The sequence below is a fragment of the Engystomops pustulosus genome, chromosome 3, assembly GCF_040894005.1.
Source record: "Engystomops pustulosus chromosome 3, aEngPut4.maternal, whole genome shotgun sequence".
NCBI lineage: Eukaryota > Metazoa > Chordata > Amphibia > Anura > Leptodactylidae > Engystomops > Engystomops pustulosus.
The window spans coordinates 7,859,010-7,880,676 of record NC_092413.1 but is presented as its reverse complement, the minus strand read 5'-3'; the positions used below and the strand labels follow the sequence as shown (position 1 = coordinate 7,880,676).

Sequence of the window (21,667 nt, the reverse complement as noted above, 5' to 3'; positions counted from 1 at the left end):
GTGTGTTATAACTTACCTTGCACCCTGACAGAATCATCTGTATAGTCCCAGGGGTTGTGCTTTGGTTTGGATGCATTTCAAAAAACATGTGACTTGCCTCAGCTCTCAGCCCCCACCCTTGTGCTCCTGTACAGCTCCTCCCTCCTGCTCCTTCACAGAGGTCACAGCCTGGTGAGATGACATCAGTGGGAGGAGCCTGGTGAGAGGACACCAGTGGGAGTGGGAGGAGCCTGGTGAGATGACATCAGTGGGAGAGAGAGGAGCTGTACCGGAGCACAAAGATGGGGGTTGAGAGTTGAGGAGTGAGCAGCACAGACAAGTCACATGTTTTTTGAAATGCATCTAAACAAAAGCCCAACCCCTGGGACTACACAGAGGATTCTATCAGGGTGCAAGGTAAGTTATAACACACAATTATATTGTAATGCAAATGAATAGAGAAAGCAGAAAGGCAGCTGTGCCCTGCAGGTGTGAGGGGCTCCTGTAACCTGTCTGTAGGGAAAATGAGGTCCCTGGTGACAGGTTCCCTTTAATGATTTTGCAATTGTTACTGCTTTGACCTTGACCTGTCTCTGACTTTGTATCTCTGCTGTCCTCCTCAACCTAAAGCCTGACCACTGATTCTGCACATACTCCGCTCTTTGTCCGTCCTCTGCTGCTTTATAGAAGTGTCCAGTGTTGTCCCCAGGGCGTCTCTCACCTACAACTTCAAGAGCTAGCGACCTGGTGGCAGAGAAGCCAAGATCCCTGTACAGGGGTTAAAGAGTGAAGACCAGGGAGGTCCCTTCTACATTATGTGATCGTCCCCTCTGAAGGATCCCACCAATGATGAGCTCTGACTACAGACGGAAGCCTCCCCCCATAGACACAGGGGGCGCTCACCTGATGTGGCTTCCGGGGCAGATTTCCTGTTGCTGTTACTGACACATGGTAACAAGTATCTCTGCGGAAGATAATAGGAGTTTAATGAACCTGCAGTAATATCAGGACATCAGCCTTTGTACAGTCACAGCGGGCGCCGCGCCAATCAATATCTCCATTAACGTAAAGATCAATAGCGCAAAGAGTTACTGGAGGCCATAGGCTACTGAGAGAGTATCACACAGGAGAGGCTTAGATACATGAGCTCAGAAGACAGTGAGAGGCTTACATACATGAGCTCAGAAGACAGTATCACACAGCAGAGGCTTAGATACATGAGCTCAGAAGACAGTGAGAGGCTTAGATACATGAGCTCAGAAGACAGTGCGAGGCTTAGATACATGAGCTCAGAAGACAGTGAGAGGCTTAGATACATGAGCTCAGAAGACAGTGAGAGGCTTAGATACATGAGCTCAGAAGACAGTCCCACACATGAGAGAGGCTTAGATACATGAGCTCAGAAGACAGTATCACACAGCAGAGGCTTAGATACATGAGCTCAGAAGACAGTGAGAGGCTTAGATACATGAGCTCAGAAGACAGTGAGAGGCTTACATACATGAGCTCAGAAGACAGTGAGAGGCTTAGATACATGAGCTCAGAAGACAGCATCACACATGAGAGGCTTAGATACATGAGCTCAGAAGACAGTGAGAGGCTTAGATACATGAGCTCAGAAGACAGTGAGAGGCTTAGATACATGAGCTCAGAAGACAGTGAGAGGCTTAGATACATGAGCTCAGAAGACAGTGAGAGGCTTAGATACATGAGCTCAGAAGACAGTGAGAGGCTTAGATACATGAGCTCAGAAGACAGTGAGAGGCTTAGATACATGAGCTCAGAAGACAGTGAGAGGCTTAGATACATGAGCTCAGAAGACAGTATCACACAGCAGAGGCTTAGATACATGAGCTCAGAAGACAGTGAGAGGCTTAGATACATGAGCTCAGAAGACAGTGAGAGGCTTAGATACATGAGCTCAGAAGACAGTGAGAGGCTTAGATACATGATCTCAGAAGACAGTGAGAGGCTTACATACATGAGCTCAGAAGACAGTATCACACAGCAGAGGCTTAGATACATGAGCTCAGAAGACAGTGAGAGGCTTAGATACATGAATTCAGAAGACAGTGAGAGGCTTAGATACATGAGCTCAGAAGACAGTGAGAGGCTTAGATACATGAATTCAGAAGACAGTGAGAGGCTTAGATACATGAGCTCAGAAGACAGTATCACACAGCAGAGGCTTAGATACATGAGCTCAGAAGACAGTGAGAGGCTTAGATACATGAGCTCAGAAGACAGTGAGAGGCTTAGATACATGAGCTCAGAAGACAGTATCACACAGCAGAGGCTTAGATACATGATCTCAGAAGACAGTGAGAGGCTTAGATACATGAGCTCAGAAGACAGTGAGAGGCTTACATACATGAGCTCAGAAGACAGTGAGAGGCTTAGATACATGAGCTCAGAAGACAGCATCACACATGAGAGGCTTAGATACATGAGCTCAGAAGACAGTGAGAGGCTTAGATACATGAGCTCAGAAGACAGTGAGAGGCTTAGATACATGAGCTCAGAAGACAGTGAGAGGCTTAGATACATGAGCTCAGAAGACAGTGAGAGGCTTAGATACATGAGCTCAGAAGACAGTGAGAGGCTTAGATACATGAGCTCAGAAGACAGTGAGAGGCTTAGATACATGAGCTCAGAAGACAGTGAGAGGCTTAGATACATGAGCTCAGAAGACAGTATCACACAGCAGAGGCTTAGATACATGAGCTCAGAAGACAGTGAGAGGCTTAGATACATGAGCTCAGAAGACAGTGAGAGGCTTAGATACATGAGCTCAGAAGACAGTGAGAGGCTTAGATACATGATCTCAGAAGACAGTGAGAGGCTTACATACATGAGCTCAGAAGACAGTATCACACAGCAGAGGCTTAGATACATGAGCTCAGAAGACAGTGAGAGGCTTAGATACATGAATTCAGAAGACAGTGAGAGGCTTAGATACATGAGCTCAGAAGACAGTGAGAGGCTTAGATACATGAATTCAGAAGACAGTGAGAGGCTTAGATACATGAGCTCAGAAGACAGTATCACACAGCAGAGGCTTAGATACATGAGCTCAGAAGACAGTGAGAGGCTTAGATACATGAGCTCAGAAGACAGTGAGAGGCTTAGATACATGAGCTCAGAAGACAGTATCACACAGCAGAGGCTTAGATACATGAGCTCAGAAGACAGTGAGAGGCTTAGATACATGAGCTCAGAAGACAGTATCACACATGAGAGGCTTAGATACATGAGCTCAGAAGACAGTGAGAGGCTTAGATACATGAGCTCAGAAGACAGTGAGAGGCTTAGATACATGAGCTCAGAAGACAGTGAGAGGCTTAGATACATGAGCTCAGAAGACAGTGAGAGGCTTGGATACATGAGCTCAGAAGACAGTATCACACATGAGAGGCTTAGATACATGAGCTCAGAAGACAGTGTAATACATGAGAGAGGCTTAGATACATGAGCTCAGAAGACAGTGAGAGGCTTAGATACATGAGCTCAGAAGACAGTGAGAGGCTTGGATACATGAGCTCAGAAGACAGTATCACACAGCAGAGGCTTAGATACATGAGCTCAGAAGACAGTGAGAGGCTTAGATACATGAGCTCAGAAGACAGTGAGAGGCTTAGATACATGAGCTCAGAAGACAGTGAGAGGCTTCGATACATGAGCTCAGAAGACAGTATCACACATGAGAGCCTTAGATACATGAGCTCAGAAGACAGTGAGAGGCTTAGATACATGAGCTCAGAAGACAGTGAGAGGCTTAGATACATGAGCTCAGAAAACAGTGTAATACATGAGAGAGGCTTAGATACATGAGCTCAGAAGACAGTGAGAGGCTTAGATACATGAGCTCAGAAGACAGCATCACACATGAGAGGCTTAGATACATGAGCTCAGAAGACAGTGAGAGGCTTAGATACATGATCTCAGAAGACAGTGAGAGGCTTAGATACATGAGCTCAGAAGACAGCATCACACATGAGAGGCTTAGATACATGAGCTCAGAAGACAGTGAGAGGCTTAGATACATGAGCTCAGAAGACAGTGAGAGGCTTAGATACAAGATCTCAGAAGACAGTCTCACACATGAGAGAGGCTTAGATACATGATCACAGAAGACAGTGTAATACATGAGAGGCTTAGATACATCAGCTCAGAAGACAGTGAGAGGCTTAGATACATGAGCTCAGAAGACAGTGAGAGGCTTAGATACATGAGCTCAGAAGATAGTGAGAAGCTTAGATACATGAGCTCAGAAGACAGTGAGAGGCTTACATACATGAGCTCAGAAGACAGTGAGAAGCTTAGATACATGAGCTCAGAAGACAGTGAGAGGCTTAGATACATGAGCTCAGAAGACAGTGAGAGGCTTACATACATGAGCTCAGAAGACAGTGAGAGGCTTAGATACATGAGCTCAGAAGACAGTGTAATACATGAGGGACTTAGATACAACAGCTAAGATGTTAGTGCAATACCAAAAAGGCTTAGATACCTGAGAGGCTTAGATAAATGAACACAGGAGACAGTATCATAGATAAAAGGCTTACAGCAGTACTGTTAGTCTTAGATACAGCCACACTATTACACATGAGAGGCTTAGATACACAAGCTCAGAAGACACTGATACATGAGAGGTTTGTATTGCAAATGGTTTGCTTACATACAGCAATGCAGAATCCTAAGCTAGGCTTAGATACACCCCCTTTTTGGACAGCATAGCACATAACAGGATTAGATACAGCAGTATCACACATGGCAGCCTCTTACCGGATTTCTTGACACTTCCTTCGCATTCCCCACTGGGGTTCCTAAAATAAGGAAAGGTATAGTATACAGTAAGTTATAGTGACAGTAAGTGATCGGTCACTCGGAGGTCACTCTACCCGAAAAAACATCACAAAATTACAATCGTAACTGAGGCCGATGAAGGTACAACTATCAGCTACTACAAAACCTGTACCACATCTCCTGTGCAGAGCTACGTGTCTCTATGGTTACAGACTACAAGCCCTGTGTAGTCAGATCCTGCAGTCATGTGTCTGAGAATGTGATTAAAGCTCTCCGGTGCAGAGCTATGTGTCTCTATGGTTACAGACTACAAGCCCTGTGTAGTCAGATCCTGCAGTCATGTGTCTGAGAATGTGATTAATGCTCTCTGGTGCAGAGCTACGTGTCTCTATGGTTACAGACTACAAGCCCTGTGTAGTCAGATCCTGCAGTAATGTGTCTGAGAATGTGATTAAAGCTCTCCGGTGCAGAGCTACGTGTCTCTATGGTTACAGACTACAAGCCCTGTGTAGTCAGATCCTGCAGTCATACAAGGAGTGCAGCCAATAAATAGTATAAAGGGCTCTCTGGGCTCCAGTAACACAAAGTATAATAGAAAGTGGGAGAATATCTCCTTGTACATTGATTTTAGGTGGAAAGTGTCTGTAATAAAGATAATATCCTGAGTATATTATATACATCGCTATCTGTGATGCCGAGTTATCTGCGTCCCAAGGACAGGACGCCAGAGATTAGACCCGGATGGATCAATAGAAGGTGGGAATAGAGAACAATTACAGTACCGGTGCGGCCCAGCCACTAGAGTGTTAAAAAGTTACCGAAGTTTATTAAAAACTAAACTTTCTCCTTAAAGGGGTTTTCCATTGTTCCCTCCCCCTTGGCTAACCAAAGGGACGGGAAGTCCATGGGCTCGTAGACTTTGGTGGTCCAAAGACCCCTCCATGTTATGAAGGGCACATAGTAGGGGTGGGCATCCTGTGCCCTAGGACTATCAGTACTACCTAGGACTACCTAGGACTACCTAGGACTACCAGGATAAAGGGACAATCTCCCAGGGACCATCTGATGCCTGTAGTTACAATATGTTAGTAAAGTCTTGACAACAGACTTGGAAATCTTTAAAGGGGTCGTCCACTTTCAGCAAATAATTGATATTGTTTGTGTAATAAAAAGTTATACAATTGTCCAATATATTTACTTTATCATTTCCTCACGGTTTTCTAGATCTCTGCTTGCTGTCCTGCTATAGAAAACTTCTACGTTTACTTCCAGTGGATAGAAATCCATCCATGGTCATGTGATGTCACACAGGTGCACAAGCCGGTAGTATGACAGAGAGTCATCAGAGCTCCTGCGGCTCCTGCACCTGTGTAATATCACATGACCATGGACAGATTTCTATCCACTGGAAGGAAACAGAGAAGCTTCCTATAGTAGGACAGCAAGCAGAGATCTAGAAAACCACGAGAAATTGATACAGAAAGTAAATTGGACAGTTAGATAACTTTCATATCCTTACACAAAACATATGAATAATTTGCTGAAAGTGGACAACCCCTTTAAGATCTTAAAGGGGCATGATACCACTTCTTAAGAAGTCACTTGGGGGTAAGGGGATGCACAGAACACCATCTCCCGTCATGTTTAGATGGGAAATGTATCTTCATTTTGTTAGTAATTGTGGATGTGATGTATCCAGAAAAAAGACGGAGCAATCCGAAAGGGAAAGCCGTTACCGGGCTCCCTACACATCAGGGGAACGTAACGTGTTCTAAAATGTCTCCACAACGGCCGATGCAGAGGACCACATGGACCATGTGCCCTAACAGAAGACATGTCCTGTGTCTACTCATCCTGGTAATAATCAAGTCTATAAATTGTATCGTTATTTCCGTAAGTTACAATTTTGTTAGATTGTAAAATTCCAATTATTAGAGCAGAAGGTTTGGACCATCCAGGACCAAAATGTATTAAATTATTAGATGTTCTATATCCAATAGTTCAGAAAACCCATCCAACGTCACTTTAGTCCTGTGAATGTTGGAGTCTTCAATGAGGACCTTTAGGTCTACCAAGGACCACCGTCGTTTACCTTCTAATCTCTGGGTAGAAGACCTGAGGGTCCTGTCATTTCTAGACATCTCCGGGGCTGGACTGTACTTTTCTACAACTTTGTGAATCTAGAAGCTGATTATCCTCCACTCACCACCCACAAACCCTCTACAGACCCTGAGGAACCCACCACAACCCAAGGTCCTGGATGACTTTACCTTATGGAGGAACATCAGAGAAGCCTCCTGTTATTCCCATCATTAAGTATATAATATGCATATAATAATATCTCATCCCTCTACTTACCGTCTACATGAATCAGCGAGAGCGTGACTAGGAAGCACAAAGCTCCTCCAAGGTGGACCCTCATGGCCGGACCTTCTCTCTATGTTCTGTGGCTACAATGAAGAAGCAAGCATCCTACATCTCCAGCTGCTTTTATACCCCTAGCGTGTGACTGATAACCAAGCAACCATAAACCGTCTTATCATCTTCACCTTTGAGAGCTCCGGCCGGGCCTAACGCACGATAAAAAGTCATAACGACAACAAACATTTCAATGTCACACTTGTAAAATCTTATCTGACGTGATGAGTCCCCCCAGGAACGACTGTCACTGTATCTTCGGACAATGTATAGCGGGGGGGGGGGGGGAGCTCATCCCAGACTCTCTACAATCCTGACAAAGGACAGCGTCCGCTCTGGTCTCATCGTGATCTAAATATAACAAACAGCAAGCGTCAAAAACATCACATCAAACTTCCCTTCATCCTATGGGGGCACTGAACATCTAAGGCAAGAGAAACAGGGTCAGTACGACCCACCACAATAAGGCGATCAGGTCTGGTTGAAGAACAGGACAAGCCACCTCTTTGGGTTGTCTACTCCCTTGCTGCCAATCTCTGACTACCTTAGCATCTTAAAAGTATTTCTTTATTGGTCCTGACTCCAGGCATTGAGTAAGTTTCCTCAGCTCCTGAAGGACCCATCTCCCACCACCCTGTGCTTAGCAATAGGTTCTACAACTGCAGACATATTTTTGTTTTCTTTGACCCTGACCTGGCCTGTGCTCTTCACCGCATCTTTTCATGGCGACTGCCCTGACCTTTACCTGTCTACAACTCATAACCAAGCCCTGCCTTGACCTGTGCACCTTCTGATTATGACTACTTGTGACTGCTTTGGTACCACAACTCGGTGACTTTTCCCTTTCTACACCCCAGATACTGCAAAAGGAGGATGCTCCAAGTTCACGATGATACCTCCATGCAAAAATTAAGGGTGAAGGAAATCCAATGCCAACTTTGTAATTTTAGGTTGACTTTTTTATGACCTGTGTAGATGGAGAGTGGTCCTCACAATCATTGCTTGAGTTGGCCCCAAAATCATCCATGTTAAATAAAGGATAACCTGTGAGTCCACCTACCACAGACATAAACATTCACAGAAGTCCACAGTTGCCAAACAATGTCAAGTCTTGCAAGTCACTCTGTAGTGAAGTTTGGAGAAGTTCAGTCCATGAAGTTCTTCATTATCAGAAACATGGATCTCTAAAGAAATCAGGCCGACCCCCTACTTTTTCGCCCAACAGGATGGTCTTTGTATTATTAGTGGGTGTGTAAGGATAAGGTACAGTAACGCTAGTACGTCCAGTCAGCTGCAAACAGCGCTATTTCGACCTGATTGGGTCTCCTCAGTACAGCGTAGGGAACTGGTTTGGCTGAGGGAGAGGCTATTGACTAGTGGTGAGGTAATGGAGACAAGGAAGGAAATGTAGATTGGTCAGGTACCAGAGATCAGGTAATGGAGATGAGGGAGGAGATGTAGACATGGTCAGGTACCAGAGGTCAGGTAATGGAGATGAGGGAGGAGATGTAGACATGGTCAGGTACCAGAGGTCAGGTAATGGAAGGAGAGAGGAGATGTAGACATGGTCAGGTACTAGAGGTCAGGTAATGGAAGGAGAGAGGAGATGTAGACATGGTGAGGTACTAGAGGTCAGGTAATGGAAGGAGAGAGGAGATGTAGACATGGTCAGGTACTAGAGGTCAGGTAATGGAAGGAAAGAGGAGATGTAGACATGGTCAGGTACTAGAGGTCAGGTAATGGAAGGAGAGAGGAGATGTAGACATGGTCAGGTACCAGAGGTCAGGTAATGGAGAGGAGGGAGGAGATGTAGACATGGTCAGGTACCAGAGGTCAGGTAATGGAGATGAGGGAGGAGATGTAGACATGGTCAGGTACTAGAGGTCAGGTAATGGAGATGAGGGAGGAGATGTAGACATGGTCAGGTACCAGAGGTCAGGTAATGGAGATGAGAGAGGAGATGTAGACATGGTCGGGTACCAGAGGTCAGGTAATGGAAGGAGAGAGGAGATGTAGACATGGTCAGGTACCAGAGGTCAGGTAATGGAGATGAGGGAGGAGATGTAGACATGGTCAGGTACCAGAGGTCAGGTAATGGAGATGAGAGAGGAGATGTAGACATGGTCAGGTACTAGAGGTCAGGTAATGGAAGGAGAGAGGAGATGTAGACATGGTCAGGTACTAGAGGTCAGGTAATGGAAGGAGAGAGGAGATGTAGACATGGTCAGGTACCAGAGGTCAGGTAATGGAAGGAGAGAGGAGATGTAGACATGGTCAGGTACTAGAGGTCAGGTAATGGAAGGAGAGAGGAGATGTAGACATGGTCAGGTACTAGAGGTCAGGTAATGGAAGGAGAGAGGAGATGTAGACATGGTCAGGTACTAGAGGTCAGGTAATGGAAGGATGGAGGAGATGTAGACATGGTCAGGTACTAGAGATCAGGTAATGGAAGGAGAGAGGAGATGTAGACATGGTCAGGTACTAGAGGTCAGGTAATGGAAGGAGGGAGGAGATGTAGACATGGTCAGTTACTAGAGGTCTGGTAATGGAGATGAGAGAGGAGATGTAGACATGGTCAGGTACTAGAGGTCAGGTAATGGAAGGAGAGAGGAGATGTAGACATGGTCAGGTACTAGAGGTCAGGTAATGGAGATGAGGGAGGAGATGTAGACATGGTCAGGTACCAGAGGTCAGGTAATGGAGATTAGGGAGGAGATGTAGACATGGTCAGGTACCAGAGGTCAGGTAATGGAGATGAGGGAGGAGATGTAGACATGGTCAGGTACTAGAGGTCAGGTAATGGAAGGAGAGAGGAGATGTAGACATGGTCAGGTACCAGAGGTCAGGTAATGGAGATGAGGGAGGAGATGTAGACATGGTCAGGTACTAGAGGTCAGGTAATGGAGATGAGAGAGGAGATGTAGACATGGTCAGGTACCAGAGGTCAGGTAATGGAGATGAGGGAGGAGATGTAGACATGGTCAGGTACTAGAGGTCAGGTAATGGAGATGAGAGAGGAGATATAGACATGGTCAGGTACTAGAGGTCAGGTAATGGAGATGAGGGAGGAGATGTAGACATGGTCAGGTACTAGAGGTCAGGTAATGGAGATGAGGGAGGAGATGTAGACATGGTCAGGTACTAGAGGTCAGGTAATGGAGATGAGGGAGGAGATGTAGACATGGTCAGGTACCAGAGGTCAGGTAATGGAGATGAGGGAGGAGATGTAGACATGGTCAGGTACTAGAGGTCAGGTAATGGAAGGAGAGAGGAGATGTAGACATGGTCAGGTACTAGAGGTCAGGTAATGGAAGGAGAGAGGAGATGTAGACATGGTCAGGTACCAGAGGTCAGGTAATGGGAGGAGAGAGGAGATGTAGACATGGTCAGGTACTAGAGGTCAGGTAATGGAGATGAGAGAGGAGATGTAGACATGGTCAGGTACCAGAGGTCAGGTAATGGAAAGAGAGAGGAGATGTAGACATGGTCAGGTACTAGAGGTCAGGTAATGGAAGGAGAGAGGAGATGTAGACATGGTCAGGTACTAGAGGTCAGGTAATGGAGATGAGGGAGGAGATGTAGACATGGTCAGGTACCAGAGGTCAGGTAATGGAGATGAGGGAGGAGATGTTGACATGGTCAGGTACCAGAGGTCAGGTAATGGAGATGATGGAGGAGATGTAGACATGGTCAGGTACTAGAGGTCAGGTAATGGAGATGAGGGAGGAGATGTAGACATGGTCAGGTACTAGAGGTCTGGTAATGGAGATGTGGGAGGAGATGTAGACATGGTCAGGTACCAGTGGTCAGGTAATGGAGACAAGGGAGGAGATGTAGACATGGTCAGGTACTAGAGGTCAGGTAATGGATGGAGAGAGGAGATGTAGACATGGTCAGGTACCAGAGGTCAGGTAATGGAGATGAGGGAGGAGATGTAGACATGGTCAGGTACTAGAGGTCAGGTAATGGAAGGAGAGAGGAGATGTAGACATGGTCAGGTAGTAGAGGTCAGGTAATGGAAGGAGAGAGGAGATGTAGACATGGTCAGGTACTAGAGGTCAGGTAATGGAAGGAGGGAGGAGATGTAGACATGGTCAGGTACCAGAGGTCAGGTAATGGAAGGAGAGAGGAGATGTAGACATGGTCAGGTACCAGAGGTCAGGTAATGGAAGGAGAGAGGAGATGTAGACATGGTCAGGTACTAGAGGTCAGGTAATGGAAGGAGAGAGGAGATGTAGACATGGTCAGGTACTAGAGGTCAGGTAATGGAGATGAGGGAGGAGATGTAGACATGGTCAGGTACTAGAGGTCAGGTAATGGAGATGAGGGAGGAGATGTAGACATGGTCAGGTACCAGAGGTCAGGTAATGGAGATGAGGGAGGAGATGTAGACATGGTCAGGTACTAGAGGTCAGGTAATGGAAGGAGAGAGGAGATGTAGACATGGTCAGGTACTAGAGGTCAGGTAATGGAAGGAGAGAGGAGATGTAGACATGGTAAGGTACTAGAGGTCAGGTAATGGAAGGAGAGAGGAGATGTAGACATGGTAAGGTACCAGAGGTCAGGTAATGGAAGGAGAGAGGAGATGTAGACATGGTCAGGTACTAGAGGTCAGGTAATGGAGATGAGGGAGGAGATGTAGACATGGTCAGGTACTAGAGGTCAGGTAATGGAGATGAGAGAGGAGATGTAGACATGGTCAGGTACTAGAAGTCAGGTAATGGAGATGAGGGAGGAGATGTAGACATGGTCAGGTACTAGAGGTCAGGTAATTGAGATGAGAGAGGAGATGTAGACATGGTCAGGTACTAGAGGTCAGGTAATGGAAGGAGAGAGGAGATGTAGACATGGTCAGGTACTAGAGGTCAGGTAATGGAAGGAGAGAGGAGATGTAGACATGGTAAGGTACTAGAGGTCAGGTAATGGAAGGAGAGAGGAGATGTAGACATGGTAAGGTACCAGAGGTCAGGTAATGGAAGGAGAGAGGAGATGTAGACATGGTCAGGTACTAGAGGTCAGGTAATGGAGATGAGAGAGGAGATGTAGACATGGTCAAGTACCAGAGGTCTGGTAATGGAGATGAGGGAGGAGATGTAGACATGGTCAGGTACTAGAAGTCAGGTAATGGAGATGAGGGAGGAGATGTAGACATGGTCAGGTACTAGAGGTCAGGTAATGGAGATGAGAGAGGAGATGTATACATGGTCAGGTACTAGAGGTCAGGTAATGGAGATGAGGGAGGAGATGTAGACATGGTCAGGTACCAGAGGTCAGGTAATGGAGATGAGGGAGGAGATGTAGACATGGTCAGGTACTAGAGGTCAGGTAATGGAAGGAGAGAGGAGATGTAGACATGGTCAGGTACTAGAGGTCAGGTAATGGAAGGAGAGAGGAGATGTAGACATGGTCAGGTACTAGAGGTCAGGTAATGGAGATGAGGGGGGAGATGTAGACATGGTCAGGTACTAGAGGTCAGGTAATGGAGATGAGGGAGGAGATGTAGACATGGTCAGGTACCAGAGGTCAGGTAATGGAGATGAGGGAGGAGATGTAGACATGGTCAGGTACTAGAGGTCAGGTAATGGAAGGAGAGAGGAGATGTAGACATGGTCAGGTACTAGAGGTCAGGTAAAGGAAGGAGAGAGGAGATGTAGACATGGTCAGGTACCAGAGGTCAGGTAATGGGAGGAGAGAGGAGATGTAGACATGGTCAGGTACCAGAGGTCAGGTAATGGAAGGAGAGAGGAGATGTAGACATGGTCAGGTACTAGAGGTCAGGTAATGGAAGGAGAGAGGAGATGTAGACATGGTCAGGTACCAGAGGTCAGGTAATGGAGATGAGGGAGGAGATGTAGACATGGTCAGGTACCAGAGGTCAGGTAATGGAGATGAGGGAGGAGATGTAGACATGGTCAGGTACCAGAGGTCAGGTAATGGAGATGATGGAGGAGATGTAGACATGGTCAGGTACTAGAGGTCAGGTAATGGAGATGAGGGAGGAGATGTAGACATGGTCAGGTACTAGAGGTCTGGTAATGGAGATGTGGGAGGAGATGTAGACATGGTCAGGTACCAGTGGTCAGGTAATGGAGACAAGGGAGAAGATGTAGACATGGTCAGGTACTAGAGGTCAGGTAATGGAAGGAGAGAGGAGATGTAGACATGGTCAGGTACCAGAGGTCAGGTAATGGAGATGAGGGAGGAGATGTAGACATGGTCAGGTACCAGAGGTCAGGTAATGGAAGGAGAGAGGAGATGTAGACATGGTCAGGTAGTAGAGGTCAGGTAATGGAAGGAGAGAGGAGATGTAGACATGGTCAGGTACTAGAGGTCAGGTAATGGAAGGAGGGAGGAGATGTAGACATGGTCAGGTACCAGAGGTCAGGTAATGGAAGGAGAGAGGAGATGTAGACATGGTCAGGTACCAGAGGTCAGGTAATGGAAGGAGAGAGGAGATGTAGACATGGTCAGGTACTAGAGGTCAGGTAATGGAAGGAGAGAGGAGATGTAGACATGGTCAGGTACTAGAGGTCAGGTAATGGAGATGAGGGAGGAGATGTAGACATGGTCAGGTACCAGAGGTCAGGTAATGGAGATGAGGGAGGAGATGTAGACATGGTCAGGTACTAGAGGTCAGGTAATGGAAGGAGAGAGGAGATGTAGACATGGTAAGGTACTAGAGGTCAGGTAATGGAAGGAGAGAGGAGATGTAGACATGGTCAGGTACCAGAGGTCAGGTAATGGAAGGAGAGAGGAGATGTAGACATGGTCAGGTACTAGAGGTCAGGTAATGGAGATGAGGGAGGAGATGTAGACATGGTCAGGTACCAGAGGTCAGGTAATGGAGATGAGAGAGGAGATGTAGACATGGTCAGGTACCAGAGGTCAGGTAATGGAGATTAGGGAGGAGAAGTAGACATGGTCTGGTACCAGAGGTCAGATAATGGAGATGAGAGAGGAGATGTAGACATGGTCAGGTACCAGAGGTCAGGTAATGGAGATGAGGGAGGAGATGTAGACATGGTCAGGTACTAGAGGTCAGGTAATGGAAGGAGAGAGGAGATGTAGACATGGTCAGGTACCAGAGGTCAGGTAATGGAGATGAGAGAGGAGATGTAGACATGGTCAGGTACTAGAGGTCAGGTAATGGAGGTGAGGGAGGAGATGTAGACATGGTCAGGTACTAGAGGTCAGGTAATGGAGATGAGAGAGGAGATGTAGACATGGTCAGGTACTAGAGGTCTGGTAATGGAAGGAGAGAGGAGATGTAGACATGGTCAGGTACCAGAGGTCAGGTAATGGAAGGAGAGAGGAGATGTAGACATGGTCAGGTACCAGAGGTCAGGTAATGGAGATGAGGGAGGAGATGTAGACATGGTCAGGTACTAGAGGTCAGGTAATGGAGATGAGAGAGGAGATGTAGACATGGTCAGGTACTAGAGGTCAGGTAATGGAAGGAGAGAGGAGATGTAGACATGGTCAGGTACCAGAGATCAGGTAATGGAGATTAGGGAGGAGATGTAGACATGGTCAGGTACCAAAGGTCAGGTAATGGAGATGATGGAGGAGATGTAGACATGGTCAGGTACCAGAGGTCAGGTAATGGAAGGAGAGAGGAGATGTAGACATGGTCAGGTACTAGAGGTCAGGTAATGGAGATGAGGGAGGAGATGTAGACATGGTCAGGTACTAGAGGTCAGGTAATGGGAGGAGAGAGGAGATGTAGACATGGTCAGGTATCAGAGGTCAGGTAATGGAGATGAGGGAGGAGATGTAGACATGGTCAGGTACCAGAGGTCAGGTAATGGAGATGAGAGAGGAGATGTAGACATGGTCAGGTACCAGAGGTCAGGTAATGAAGATGAGGGAGGAGATGTAGACATGGTCAGGTACCAGAGGTCAGGTAATGGGAGGAGAGAGGAGATGTAGACATGGTCAGGTACCAGAGGTCAGGTAATGGAGATTAGGGAGGAGAAGTAGACATGGTCTGGTACCAGAGGTCAGATAATGGAGATGAGAGAGGAGATGTAGACATGGTCAGGTACCAGAGGTCAGGTAATGGAGATGAGGGAGGAGATGTAGACATGGTCAGGTACTAGAGGTCAGGTAATGGAAGGAGAGAGGAGATGTAGACATGGTCAGGTACTAGAGGTCAGGTAATGGAAGGAGAGAGGAGATGTAGACATGGTCAGGTACTAGAGGTCAGGTAATGGAGATGAGGGAGGAGATGTAGACATGGTCAGGTACTAGAGGTCAGGTAATGGGAGGAGAGAGGAGATGTAGACATGGTCAGGTATCAGAGGTCAGGTAATGGAGATGAGGGAGGAGATGTAGACATGGTCAGGTACCAGAGGTCAGGTAATGGAGATGAGAGAGGAGATGTAGACATGGTCAGGTACCAGAGGTCAGGTAATGAAGATGAGGGAGGAGATGTAGACATGGTCAGGTACCAGAGGTCAGGTAATGGGAGGAGAGAGGAGATGTAGACATGGTCAGGTACCAGAGGTCAGGTAATGGAGATTAGGGAGGAGAAGTAGACATGGTCTGGTACCAGAGGTCAGATAATGGAGATGAGAGAGGAGATGTAGACATGGTCAGGTACCAGAGGTCAGGTAATGGAGATGAGGGAGGAGATGTAGACATGGTCAGGTACTAGAGGTCAGGTAATGGAAGGAGAGAGGAGATGTAGACATGGTCAGGTACCAGAGGTCAGGTAATGGAGATGAGAGAGGAGATGTAGACATGGTCAGGTACTAGAGGTCAGGTAATGGAGGTGAGGGAGGAGATGTAGACATGGTCAGGTACTAGAGGTCAGGTAATGGAGATGAGAGAGGAGATGTAGACATGGTCAGGTACTAGAGGTCTGGTAATGGAAGGAGAGAGGAGATGTAGACATGGTCAGGTACCAGAGGTCAGGTAATGGAAGGAGAGAGGAGATGTAGACATGGTCAGGTACCAGAGGTCAGGTAATGGAGATGAGAGAGGAGATGTAGACATGGTCAGGTACTAGAGGTCAGGTAATGGAAGGAGAGAGGAGATGTAGACATGGTCAGGTACTAGAGGTCAGGTAATGGAAGGAGAGAGGAGATGTAGACATGGTCAGCTACCAGAGGTCAGGTAATGGAAGGAGAGAGGAGATGTAGACATGGTCAGGTATCAGAGGTCAGGTAATGGAGATGAGGGAGGAGATGTAGACATGGTCAGGTACCAGAGGTCAGGTAATGGAGATGAGAGAGGAGATGTAGACATGGTCAGGTACCAGAGGTCAGATAATGGAGATGAGGGAGGAGATGTAGACATGGTCAGGTACCAGAGGTCAGGTAATGGGAGGAGAGAGGAGATGTAGACATGGTCAGGTACCAGAGGTCAGGTAATGGAAGGAGAGAGGAGATGTAGACATGGTCAGGTACTAGAGGTCAGGTAATGGAAGGAGAGAGGAGATGTAGACATGGTCAGGTACCAGAGGTCAGGTAATGGAGATGAGGGAGGAGATGTAGACATGGTCAGGTACCAGAGGTCAGGTAATGGAGATGAGGGAGGAGATGTAGACATGGTCAGGTACCAGAGGTCAGATAATGGAGATGAGGGAGGAGATGTAGACATGGTCAGGTACTAGAGGTCAGGTAATAGAATGAGGGAGGAGATGTAGACATGGTCAGGTACTAGAGGTCAGGTAATGGAAGGAGAGAGGAGATGTAGACATGGTCAGGTACTAGAGGTCAGGTAATGGAAGGAGAGAGGAGATGTAGACATGGTCAGGTACTAAAGGTCAGGTAATGGAGATGAGAGAGGAGATGTAGACATGGTCAGGTACCAGAGGTCAGGTAATGGAGATTAGGGAGGAGAAGTAGACATGGTTTGGTACCAGAGGTCAGGTAATGGAGATGAGAGAGGAGATGTAGACATGGTCAGGTACTAGAGGTCAGGTAATGGAGGTGAGGGAGGAGATGTAGACATGGTCAGGTACTAGAGGTCAGGTAATGGAGGTGAGGGAGGAGATGTAGACATGGTCAGGTACTAGAGGTCAGGTAATGGAGATGAGAGAGGAGATGTAGACATGGTCAGGTACTAGAGGTCAGGTAATGGAAGGAGAGAGGAGATGTAGACATCGTCAGGTACTAGAGGTCAGGTAATGGAGATGAGGGAGGAGATGTAGACATGGTCAGGTACCAGAGGTCAGGTAATGGAGATTAGGGAGGAGATGTAGACATGGTCAGGTACCAGAGGTCAGGTAATGGAGATGAGGGAGGAGATGTAGACATGGTCAGGTACTAGAGGTCAGGTAATGGAAGGAGAGAGGAGATGTAGACATGGTCAGGTACCAGAGGTCAGGTAATGGAAGGAGGGAGGAGATGTAGACATGGTCAGGTACCAGAGGTCAGGTAATGGAGATGAGGGAGGAGATGTAGACATGGTCAGGTACTAGAGGTCAGGTAATGGAGATGAGAGAGGAGATGTAGACATGGTCAGGTACTAGAGGTCAGGTAATGGAGATGAGAGAGGAGATATAGACATGGTCAGGTACTAGAGGTCAGGTAATGGAGATGAGGGAGGAGATGTAGACATGGTCAGGTACTAGAGGTCAGGTAATGGAGATGAGGGAGGAGATGTAGACATGGTCAGGTACTAGAGGTCAGGTAATGGAGATGAGGGAGGAGATGTAGACATGGTCAGGTACCAGAGGTCAGGTAATGGAGATGAGGGAGGAGATGTAGACATGGTCAGGTACCAGAGGTCAGGTAATGGAGATGAGGGAGGAGATGTAGACATGGTCTGGTACCAGAGGTCAGGTAATGGAGATGAGGGAGGAGATGTAGACATGGTCAGGTACTAGAGGTCAGGTAATGGAAGGAGAGAGGAGATGTAGACATGGTCAGGTACTAGAGGTCAGGTAATGGAAGGAGAGAGGAGATGTAGACATGGTCAGGTACCAGAGGTCAGGTAATGGGAGGAGAGAGGAGATGTAGACATGGTCAGGTACTAGAGGTCAGGTAATGGAGATGAGAGAGGAGATGTAGACATGGTCAGGTACCAGAGGTCAGGTAATGGAAAGAGAGAGGAGATGTAGACATGGTCAGGTACTAGAGGTCAGGTAATGGAAGGAGAGAGGAGATGTAGACATGGTCAGGTACTAGAGGTCAGGTAATGGAGATGAGGGAGGAGATGTAGACATGGTCAGGTACTAGAGGTCTGGTAATGGAGATGTGGGAGGAGATGTAGACATGGTCAGGTACCAGTGGTCAGGTAATGGAGACAAGGGAGGAGATGTAGACATGGTCAGGTACTAGAGGTCAGGTAATGGAAGGAGAGAGGAGATGTAGACATGGTCAGGTACCAGAGTTCAGGTAATGGAGATGAGGGAGGAGATGTAGACATGGTCAGGTACCAGAGGTCAGGTAATGGAAGGAGAGAGGAGATGTAGACATGGTCAGGTAGTAGAGGTCAGGTAATGGAAGGAGAGAGGAGATGTAGACATGGTCAGGTACTAGAGGTCAGGTAATGGAAGGAGGGAGGAGATGTAGACATGGTCAGGTACCAGAGGTCAGGTAATGGAGATGAGGGAGGAGATGTAGACATGGTCAGGTACCAGAGGTCAGGTAATGGAAGGAGAGAGGAGATGTAGACATGGTCAGGTACCAGAGGTCAGGTAATGGAAGGAGAGAGGAGATGTAGACATGGTCAGGTACTAGAGGTCAGGTAATGGAAGGAGAGAGGAGATGTAGACATGGTCAGGTACTAGAGGTCAGGTAATGGAAGGAGAGAGGAGATGTAGACATGGTCAGGTACTAGAGGTCAGGTAATGGAGATGAGGGAGGAGATGTAGACATGGTCAAGTACCAGAGGTCAGGTAATGGAGATGAGGGAGGAGATGTAGACATGGTCAGGTACTAGAGGTCAGGTAATGGAAGGAGAGAGGAGATGTAGACATGGTCAGGTACTAGAGGTCAGGTAATGGAAGGAGAGAGGAGATGTAGACATGGTAAGGTACTAGAGGTCAGGTAATGGAAGGAGAGAGGAGATGTAGACATGGTAAGGTACCAGAGGTCAGGTAATGGAAGGAGAGAGGAGATGTAGACATGGTCAGGTACTAGAGGTCAGGTAATGGAGATGAGGGAGGAGATGTAGACATGGTCAGGTACTAGAGGTCAGGTAATGGAGATGAGAGAGGAGATGTAGACATGGTCAGGTACTAGAGGTCAGGTAATGGAGATGAGGGAGGAGATGTAGACATGGTCAGGTACTAGAGGTCAGGTAATGGAGATGAGAGAGGAGATGTAGACATGGTCAGGTACTAGAGGTCAGGTAATGGAGATGAGGGAGGAGATGTAGACATGGTCAGGTACCAGAGGTCAGGTAATGGAGATGAGGGAGGAGATGTAGACATGGTCAGGTACTAGAGGTCAGGTAATGGAAGGAGAGAGGAGATGTAGACATGGTCAGGTACTAGAGGTCAGGTAATGGAAGGAGAGAGGAGATGTAGACATGGTCAGGTACTAGAGGTCAGGTAATGGAGATGAGGGAGGAGATGTAGACATGGTCAGGTACTAGAGGTCAGGTAATGGAGATGAGGGAGGAGATGTAGACATGGCCAGGTACCAGAGGTCAGGTAATGGAGATGAGGGAGGAGATGTAGACATGGTCAGGTACTAGAGGTCAGGTAATGGAAGGAGAGAGGAGATGTAGACATGGTCAGGTACTAGAGGTCAGGTAATGGAAGGAGAGAGGAGATGTAGACATGGTCAGGTACCAGAGGTCAGGTAATGGAAGGAGAGAGGAGATGTAGACATGGTCAGGTACTAGAGGTCAGGTAATGGAAGGAGAGAGGAGATGTAGACATGGTCAGGTACTAGAGGTCAGGTAATGGAGATGAGGGAGGAGATGTAGACATGGTCAGGTACCAGAGGTCAGGTAATGGAGATGAGGGAGGAGATGTAGACATGGTCAGGTACTAGAGGTCAGGTAATGGAGATGAGGGAGGAGATGTAGACATGGTCAGGTACTAGAGGTCTGGTAATGGAGATGTGGGAGGAGATGTAGACATGGTCAGGTACTAGAGGTCAGGTAATGGAAGGAGAGAGGAGATGTAGACATGGTAAGGTACTAGAGGTCAGGTAATGGAAGGAGAGAGGAGATGTAGACATGGTAAGGTACCAGAGGTCAGGTAATGGAAGGAGAGAGGAGATGTAGACATGGTCAGGTACTAGAGGTCAGGTAATGGAGATGAGGGAGGAGATGTAGACATGGTCAGGTACCAGAGGTCAGGTAATGGAGATGAGAGAGGAGATGTAGACATGGTCAGGTACTAGAGGTCAGGTAATGGAGATGAGGGAGGAGATGTAGACATGGTCAGGTACTAGAGGTCAGGTAATGGAAGGAGAGAGGAGATGTAGACATGGTCAAGTACCAGAGGTCAGGTAATGGAAAGAGAGAGGAGATGTAGACATGGTCAGGTACTAGAGGTCAGGTAATGGAGACAAGGGAGGAGATGTAGACATGGTCAGGTACTAGAGGTCAGGTAATGGAAGGAGAGAGGAGATGTAGACATGGTCAGGTACCAGAGGTCAGGTAATGGAGATGAGGGAGGAGATGTAGACATGGTCAGGTACCAGAGGTCAGGTAATGGAGACAAGGGAGGAGATGTAGACATGGTCAGGATCTAGAGGTCAGGTAATGGAAGGAGAGAGGAGATGTAGACATGGTCAGGTACTAGAGGTCAGGTAATGGAAGGAGAGAGGAGATGTAGACATGGTCAGGTACCAGAGGTCAGGTAATGGAAGGAGAGAGGAGATGTAGACATGGTAAGGTACTAGAGGTCAGGCAATGGAAGGAGAGAGGAGATGTAGACATGGTCAGGTACCAGAGGTCAGGTAATGGAGATGAGGGAAGAGATGTAGACATGGTCAAGTACCAGAGGTCAGGTAATGGAAAGAGAGAGGAGATGTAGACATGGTCAGGTACTAGAGGTCAGGTAATGGAGATGAGGGAAGAGATGTAGACATGGTCAAGTACCAGAGGTCAGGTAATGGAAAGAGAGAGGAGATGTAGACATGGTCAGGTACCAGAGATCAGGTAATGGAAGGAGAGAGGAGATGTAGACATGGTCAGGTACTAGAGGTCAGGTAATGGAAATGAGGGAAGAGATGTAGACATGGTCAGGTACCAGAGGTCAGGTAATGGAAGGAGAGAGGAGATGTAGACATGGTCAGCTACCAGAGGTCAGGTAATGGAAGGAGAGAGGAGATGTAGACATGGTCAGGTACTAGAGGTCAGGTAATGGAAGGAGGGAGGAGATGTAGACATGGTCAGGTACTAGAGGTCAGGTAATCGAAGGAGAGAGGAGATGTAGACATGGTCAGGTACTAGAGGTCAGGTAATGGAGATGAGGGAGGAGATGTAGACATGGTCAGGTACTAGAGGTCAGGTAATCGAAGGAGAGAGGAGATGTAGACATGGTCAGGTACTA

General features: G+C 47.3%; 1 protein-coding gene across 1 annotated transcript in view; it reads right to left on the bottom strand.

Annotated features, from left to right (window-relative positions):
- PLB1 (phospholipase B1) overlaps nt 1–7,261 on the bottom strand; it is a 74,420-nt gene extending 67,159 nt beyond the window's left edge. The window contains exons 1-3 of the mRNA XM_072139954.1: nt 7,144–7,261; nt 4,765–4,805; nt 883–943 (exon numbers count right to left, since the gene is read on the bottom strand). Coding sequence (XP_071996055.1) covers nt 883–943; nt 4,765–4,805; nt 7,144–7,207 — 166 coding nt within the window. The 5' untranslated portion in view covers nt 7,208–7,261. The remainder of the gene's footprint in view (nt 1–882; nt 944–4,764; nt 4,806–7,143) is intronic.
- Nucleotides 7,262–21,667: the final 14,406 nt, after the last annotated feature.